The 8,659-nt window shown below is 54.5% G+C and overlaps 1 protein-coding gene across 1 annotated transcript; it reads left to right on the forward strand.

Annotated features, from left to right (window-relative positions):
• The first annotated feature begins 3,925 nt into the window (after positions 1-3,925).
• On the forward strand, positions 3,926-5,134 carry LOC119353204 (putative F-box protein At4g22180). Its single transcript, XM_037619802.1, has one exon. The coding sequence runs from the start codon at positions 3,926-3,928 to the stop codon at positions 5,132-5,134; it is 1,209 nt and encodes a 402-aa protein (XP_037475699.1).
• The last annotated feature ends 3,525 nt before the right edge of the window (positions 5,135-8,659 follow it).

Genomic DNA, 8,659 nt, shown 5'->3' on the forward strand with positions numbered 1-8,659 from the left:
CAAGCCAGAATATTTCCTAGTCTAACCTATGTTTCCTAATACAATCACGTTACTCAACATCCCCCGCAGTCACAACGGTAGCGACGCAGACGGTGAGACTGGAGAAGAATCTGAAGGCAAGCCGACGGACACCCCACCCCCTCCCCCCCCCACACACAGTCGTAACGGTCGACGCATCGCGGGGTCATGGCTGGAGTGGAAACCAACGAGGTTGCTCAAGCAGGCGGTAGCCCTTTGTGCCGTTTGTCGAGGTAGCCAAGAGCCGAGGGTGGTGTAGCCGTGGTCGAGGTAGCCATGCGAAGAATGTCGTGGTCGATGTCGAGTCGGGGAGCTGGTGTCAAGGATGTCGCCATGGAGCCGCGAGCGCAAGAGGGCGCCGAGTTAGCATGGGCGCAGTGGTGTCGAAGTAGTGGTGCGTCGGGAAGAAGACGTTGTTGACGACGCATCGCAGCGGGTTTGCCAAGCCCGGGGACACATCGTAGACGAAGGCACGCACCGGTGTTGCCAGCATCGGGCATGCGTAGACGGACGAAGATGAAGTTGATGAAGCGCCACACCAGACTTGCCAGGCCCGGGGAAACGTCGTGGACGAAGGTACGCATCGGTGTTGCCAGCACCGGGCATGCATAGACGAGGACCTGCACAAGTTGTACGCCATGTCGAAGGAGTCGGAGAGGCTAGCAAAGAAGGACTCGACGACGGTTGTGGCGTCAATCAACGTGGAGCCGATGTCGCCTGCGGTTGTCGGAGTAGACGAAGTGGTCGGGGTAGATGATGGCGACGCTGGCGACGGGCCGATGCTGGACGAAGATGAAGGAGGTGGACGGGCGGCGGTGGCGGCTACGTGGGTAGCGGCGGCGGCCAAAGAAGAGCGGCGGCGGCGGCCCGACGGCGGCTAGGTTAGGAGCGCGGCGGCGGTGCTCGAAGTAGGCGAAGAACCCGACATCATGATGAAGACCGGCGCGGACGGTGGTGTTCCCGCGCCAAGGGAGGTGGCGCGATGCATACCACGGGAAGTTAACGCGCGTGGACGACGAAGTGGACCGTGGGCCGCCGCGCTACGGCCCAAAGGGGCTACACAGCGGTGGCGGGCAGGTCGAGGTGACGACGGGAAGACCTCGGGGCGGCGGCAGGGACCACGGGCTGCGGCGTGACAGCCCGAAGGGGCGACGCGACGGAGGAGCGTGGGTCGGTGCAACCGCGGGGACGGCCTCTGGACGACGGCATGGACCGCGTGCCACGCTCGCTATGGCTCGACGCGGCGACGCGGTGGCGGCGCAAGGGTCGATGCTTCCACGGGGACGACCTAGAGAGGATGGCCTCTAGGCGGCGGTGGACCGCGGGCCGCGGTAGTACGGCCCGAAGGGACGACGCAGCGGTGACGCGGGTCGGTGCAGCTGGGAGAAGAACCACGGGGCGGCGGCGCTGCGGCCCGACGGGGCGACGCAGCGGCAGCCTATTACTCGATCGGTAGAGGGGCGCTGAACTCGGGACGGTCTTCATGGGACCTGCGGAGGCGCGCGCAACCGACGGGCCAGGTCGGTCGCCCGGCGTAGATGAGACGGATCGCGACGGCGGGCGGGTGATCAATCCGATCGTGCGCGAGGTCGGGGACGCCACTCGATGGAGGCGCGGTGGCTGCGGAGTCCAAGATGAAGCCAGCGGCGGCGGGCGGCAGGGCGGCTATGATTGGCCGCCACATGGCGCGAGGCCGCCGGGTCGGTGTGATGCAGGTGTCCCGGTCGGAGCAGGGCAGTGACGGCCGGCATAGATCGACGGGCGGGCCGTCGCGTGAACGGCGGTGGTGAAGGGCCGCCGCATGACGCGAGGCCGCCGGGTCGGGCCGACCGGCGGGCCGACGCAAGGACGCCGCGCGAGGCCGCTGGATCGGGGCGACCGGCGGGCCGACGCGAGGACGCCTTGCGAGGCCGTCGGGTCGGTGAAGAAGCCGGCCGATCGCGCCGGTGTTGGAGTAGAGGCACAAGGGATCGACAGTGGCGATGGACGACGCAAACCGGATCACATAGACCGGGAAATCAGGAAAGAGACGCCAATCAAAGCGACCGGCGAGAGAGAAAAAATCCGGATCAAAGGATCGAGAAAAAAGACTCTCTAGGGCAGCTGGCCAACACGGCCGGCGGATGAACCCTAGGTACGGGCGGCGCGACCCCCGACAGCGGCTATGGAGGCCGACCGCCCCGGGGGTGGCGCGCGGGTGCGGAAGCGGCGGCGGCTAGGGTTTAGGATCGACTTGCGATAGATACCATGTTAGAAGGGAAAGAGGGATTTGGTAAAATAGTTTGATGTATTGCTTGAGCCTCGTGGGCATATATATAGGAGTATATGATCTACTTAGAGTACAAGGCAAGCCAGAATATTTCCTAGTTTAACCTATGTTTCCTAATATAATACGTTACTCAACAAATTGCATAGCTTCTTTCATAGAAAGAAATGTATGAGTAGCTTGCTCATGCCGCTCAAGTCCTTTCTTAGTTAACAATTGGGCGAGCGGTTTAGAAATGAGGCCATAGTGATTGACGAATTTTTTGTAATAACTAGTCAAAACCAGGAACCCGTGAAGTTCAGTAGACGTTTTGGGTATAGGCCATTGCTCCATCACCAATGTCTTGTCAGGATTAGTTGCAACACCTTCATTTGAGATATACACCACTTCCCAAAAGAACACTTGGAAAGCTTTGCCACAAACTATGTCTGTTTGAGTTTTGTAAGCAGTGCGCACGTGATGCATGCGTCCTTCCCAGTTAGCATTATAGATCAGAATAGCATTCAAGAACAATCACAAATTTCCTAAGAAAAGAAGCGAAGGCTACATTCATAACACATTGAAAGGTGGCAGATAAGTTTGCCACCCCAGACGATATTGAAAGTCACAGATTGATCTCAGATTCGTGTGTGCAACTGAAGCAACCTGGGCTTTGATTATTAATTGTGGTGTTTCGGTCGAAAAAATTGAAAGTCACAGATAATTTGAGAAATTTGGGATGATGAATAGACAAACGGAAAGAGATTTCTTAGAGAGAAAGTATGTGAGAATGTTTACAAATTTCATAAGCAACATACCCTTCACAGCTAACGGCTACACCATATATTCTAGTTCCCTTGCCTACTTATAAGTGGGCCACAACACCACTGTACAGCTTGTAGAGCTAGCTCATACTTTGCTCACTCTATCTCGTTTTCTGTCTGCTCAATGGGGAGAATATCGTGTGCTCCGGGAGCACCTAAGGACAGGTGCTCCAGCGCGACCTCCGTCACTGGATCTAGGTCCAATGCTGATCTACAGATGCGCAGGACCTAAATGTAATGACTGGACTTCTTGGCGTCTTTCTGCAAAAAATGCGGAAGCTCTGACCATGGATGCTGGATCTGAGATCGAACTGCTGAGGCACTCCGGAGCTCAGATATTGTCCCCTGCTCAGTGGGGAGTTTTGCTAGACATACGGAAGCTTACTTAAGTTTACAGGCTGATCTCTGATTTGGCATATTTTAATTGGATGATGGGGGTGTGAGGGGTCCCACACGGGTGAAAATCAGGGGGGCTTGAGAGATTTTATGGAAGGGTTTGTAGCAGTCCCGTAAAAGGCCGTACGTGTAGCATTTTTGCTCAGTGGGTCCCCTTTTCTTTGCCGGCACACTTGCCATAGAGGTGGGGCCCAGTGACTCGGTGTCAGCCATACCGGAAGGAGGCGTGACAGGCAAACACATGACCTGAGAAAGAAGATGCATTCTAGCCGTTAGATTTCAATCCAGCAGTCGGAAAAGTCGACTCTAATTTTCTTTATTTGCCAAAAAATAGCCTGTCGTTTGTCCCTTGGATTTAATCTGATATATTGCGGCGCCGCGAAACTAGGAACTGCCAGCTACAACGTGCTTACGTGCGCCGGCGAGACGCGATCGGCGACCGATGAGGCCAGCACGGGACTGGTCCGGGCTGCCGGAGGACCTCCTCCTCGTCGCCATGGCCGCTATGGAAGTCCCCGACGTCCTCCGCTCGGGAGCCGTCTGCTGCTCCTGGCGCTCCGCGTCCGCCACGTTCCGTCGTCTCCGTCTCCCCTCCACGGCGCTGAACCAGCCTCCGTGCCTGCTATACGCGTGCGATGCCTACGGAGCAGACGACGCCACGGCGCTCTACTCCCCCTCTGCCAACGCCACCTTCCGCCTGCCATCCTCGCTCCGCGGCGTCGTCGGGTCGGCGCACGGGTGGCTCTTCACTACCGACGAGGCGGCCAACCCCTACCTCCTCAACCCTCTCACCGGCGCCCGGGCCGCGCTCCCGCCCATCACCACTCTCGAGGGCGTGAAGATCCACAGCATCCCGGACGACGATGGCGGTGTACTCTACGACGTTGACCGCGGGATGCGGAGCTTCCCGAAAGTGAAACAGGCCAATGCGCGGACCGCGAAGGACTGGGTGTACGGCCGGGTCGCCATCTCCGCGGCGGGCGCGTCGCCGGGGTGCATCGTCTTGCTCGCACACACGCCGTGCGGAAGTCTCTCCTTCGCGAGGCCCGGCGACGAGAGCTGGACCTCGCTGCCTGAACCATACTCGACCACGGAGGTCGCCATTGCTGTCTACAACGAGAGGGATGGCCTGTTTTACACGCTATGCGAGGGCGGCGTCGTGTGCACCTTCGACCTGAGCAACCCGTCGTCCCCGGCGGTGCGGCGCATAGCATACGGTGCGAAGATGCATTCGTCAGGCAGCGCTGCTAGGCACTCGCACTACCTCCTGTTCACGCCGGGCAACGCCATCCTGGTGGTGACGAGGCGCTTTGCCAGGGCACTGGACACTCCGCGTGGCGGCGGCGTTGCCACCACTGACCTCTGGATCCACAAGGTCCGCGGTCGGGACTGGACAGGCTTGGGTGACAATGCTCTCATCCTCGGCCGGAACTCGCCGCTGTGCCTCCCGATCAAGGACTATCCCATGTTGCGCCCAAACTGCGCCTATCTGACGGACGATCTTCAGCAGCACTACACGCCAGTCAGGCGGCGCAACCTCGGCATCTGGGACTTCGAGACCGGGAGCCTGCAGAAGCTTGACGATCTCAGGCCTCTCCTTCCTTGGCTGGAAACACCACCACCAATTTGGATTACGCCATCTTTTTACTAGACTTGGCACATGAACATTTTTCCCTAGCCTTTAATTTGTTTCCCTTATGCCTTGCTCGGTTAAACCCTTCTAGGCCGCGGTTGTGGTTTCAGTGCGCTGGTCTTATGGGGTCTTGATGTAGGGTAAAACCCTAATCGGCCGATCTTTCACGAAAGGAGCGGATCCCGCGAAGAATACGAGAAACACGAGAGGGGGAAATGAGGGGAATCACAAGGGGAAACACGAGAGAATCACTCAATCAACAAGAAATAGTCACACATGTGCTAGATCCTCGAGTACATAAGAAAAGATATACGATCCACGGTCAACTAGGAACGATACACGGTAACCGGTCTTCTCCGTGAGGAGGTCTTGAAGTTCTTCTCCAAAAGGAGGTCTTGAATCCAAAGGGATCTTCTCCGTAGAGGCCGCGGTCTCTCTCATGGAGTAGATCCGATGTGGATGAGCAATGCTCTATCTCTAAAATGAGCTAAGCCAATGCTAACCCTAGAAAGTTGAGCGAGGAGGAGTATAGATAGTCTAGGGGGGAGAAGGGATACACGGGCCACGGCCCTTCACTGTGCGCAGACAGGGGAAGCCGGATGTCTGGGCTGGTCGGGCCGGATGTCCGGGCTTTCAGGCGACGCCGGATGTCCGGGCTGGGGGCCCGGATGTCCGGGCTAGAGTGGTGGCATTTGTTGCTCTCGGGTTCGGAGGGGCCGGATTTCCGGGCTGGTGGCCGGATGTCCGGGGGCTCAGGAGAGGTCGGATGTCCGAGTTGTCGAGGCCGGATGTCCAGGGCCTGTAGCTTCTGGCGGTTGTGCTTCTGTAGTGGTTGACGCTCCAGGGGCCGGATGTCCGGGGCCTGGGAGATGATCTTGGCTCCTTCCGTTGGTTCTCCTCATCCGTGGACTTGGGGACTTGTACATCTTCATGCGCATCTTCGAGAGGGTCCTCTTGGTGCCTAATCATGCACAACACCTCGGACTTAGGTAGTAGCCATGTCTCATGCATAGAGGGTGGAAGTTCGGAGAGGAGTGACGTCACCTTATCTTCGATAGCCTTGGCTCGGGCTCGGGCTCGGGTAATTGGTCCAAGTGGTGTCGTTGGAGGTGTAGGTGCGTCCATGGGGATGATCTTGGGATGCTCCGCATCATCTCCCCTCCCTTGGGGAAGATCCGTCCTCGGATCGAAATCCTCATCACCATGGTAGGGCGAGAGATCTTTGATGTTGAAGATGTCGCTCATGGAGTACTTGTCACGAGAGATGTCTATCTTGTATGCGTTGTTGTTGTAGCGTGCAAGCACCTTGAATGGTCCATCCGCGTGTGGTCGAAGTTTGGACTTGCGTTCTTGGGGAAAGCGGTCCTTGCGAAAGTGTAGCCACACGAGGTCTCCAATGTTGAATATCATAGGGTGCTTGTTGACGTTGAGCTTGGTCGCAAGGCGCTGTACTTGGCGCTCGATGGTGTTTCTTGTATCTTCATGCACCTTCTTGAGATGAGTCGCTCGTGGACTTGCGTCCAAATTGATGCGCTCTTGGAGTGGTAGAGGGAGAGTATCCAATGGTGACAAATGGTTGAATCCGTAGACGACCTCGAAAGGGGACTTGCCGGTTGTTGAGTGTCTTGCTCGGTTGTAGGCGAACTCGGTGATGGGTAGACACTCCTCCCACTCATTAATGTTCTTCTTGATGAGTACTCGAAGTAGAGCGGAGAGTGTGCGGTTTGTCACCTCAGTTTGGCCGTCGGTTTGAGGATGATACGCCGTGGAGAAGAGTAGCTTGATTCCGAGCTTGGCGCATAGGGTCTTCCAAAAGTAGCTAAGGAACTTGACGTCGCGGTCCGAGACGATAGTCTTTGGCACACCATGTAGACGCAATATTTCCCTACAAAAGAGATTAGCAACATGTGAAGCATCATCTATCTTGTTGCAAGGAATAAAATGTGCCATTTTTGAGAAATGGTCCACAATGACAAATATGGAATCTTTCCCATTTCGAGTCCTAGGCAAACCAAGTACAAAGTCCATGCTAAGGTCTTCCCATGGTTGGTATGGAATTGGTAGAGGCATATAGAGGCCATGAGATTGAGCTTTGGATTTAGCTTTGCGACATGTAGAGCATCGGTTGGTGAAACGATTGACATCCCGAAACATCTTTGGCCAAAAGTAGTTCTTCGAGAGCGTGGCGAACGTATTGTCATGTCCAAAATGTCCCATTAAGCCTCCTCCATGAGATTCCTGCAAAAGCAACAAACAAAGAGAGGACTCGGGGATGCAAAGTTTATTAGCTCTCATAAGATATCCATCTTTGATGTAATAGCGTTTCCAAGATGTATTCGACAAACACTTGGCATAAGGAGTAGCAAAAGTTGCATCATGCTCATACAAGTCTTTGATATGCTCGAAGCCAATGACATCAAACTCAAGTTGTGTAACAAGCATGCATATGCGGGAAAGAGCATCCGCGACAATGTTTTCTTTACCCTTGATGTACTTGATGGCATAAGGAAAAGACTCAATAAATTCACTCCATTTAGCATGACGCTTGTTCAACTTGGTTTGTCCCTTAAGATACTTGAGAGTCTCATGATCGGTATGAATGATAAACTCATGGGGACGAAGGTAATGTTGCCATTCATGCAAAACGCGGACTAAAGCATATAGCTCTTTTTCATAGATGGGATAATTGAGATGCGCTCCAGAAAGTTTCTCACTAAAGTAAGCTATGGGACGCTTCTCTTGCGTTAACACACCTCCTATGCCATTACCACTAGCATCGCAATGAATCTCAAAAGGCTTGTTGAAATTGGGTAAAGCAAGCACGGGAGCATGAGTAAGAAAATTCTTAAGCTCGTTGAATGCGGTATCTTGGGATGGTCCCCAAACAAAAGGCGCATTCTTCTTGCTCAAAGCATGCAAAGGCAAAGCAATGGTGCTAAAATCCTTCACAAAGTGAAGATAGAAACCCGCAAGGCCAAGAAAACTATGCACTTGATGCAAGTTGGTTGGTTGCGGCCAAGTCTTAATAGCATTGATCTTGGACTCATCAACATGAACACCCTTAGAAGAAACAACAAAACCCAAGAAAACGAGATTATCAACACCAAAAAGGCATTTCTCCATGTTAGCATAGAGGCGCTCTTTTCTAAGAGTTTGCAAAACGGTGCGGACATGGGTGACATGCTCTTTGATAGATTTGCTAAACACAAGAATGTCATCGAAGTAAACCACAACAAATATACCAATGTAAGGGCGAAAGACATGATTCATAAGGCGCATAAAAGTGCTCGGTGCTTCCGAAAGACCCATAGGCATGACTAACCACTCATACAAACCAAACTTGGTTTTGAAGGCGGTTTTACATTCATCACCCTCTTGTATGCGGATTTGATAATAACCACTCTTAAGATCAATTTTGGAAAATATAGTGGCACCGCTAAGCTCATCAAGCATATCATCTAGGCGTGGAATGGGGTACCTATAGCGAACGGTGATAGCATTGATAGGTCTACAATCGGAGCACATGCGAAAGCTACCGTCACG

The sequence above is a fragment of the Triticum dicoccoides genome, chromosome 1A, assembly GCF_002162155.2.
Source record: "Triticum dicoccoides isolate Atlit2015 ecotype Zavitan chromosome 1A, WEW_v2.0, whole genome shotgun sequence".
Lineage (NCBI taxonomy): Eukaryota > Viridiplantae > Streptophyta > Magnoliopsida > Poales > Poaceae > Triticum > Triticum dicoccoides.

Excerpts from the sequence above, each read along its gene's own strand:
- LOC119353204 (XM_037619802.1), top strand. The coding sequence starts at position 3,926 with ATGAGGCCAGCACGGGACTGGTCCGGGCTGCCGGAGGACCTCCTCCTC.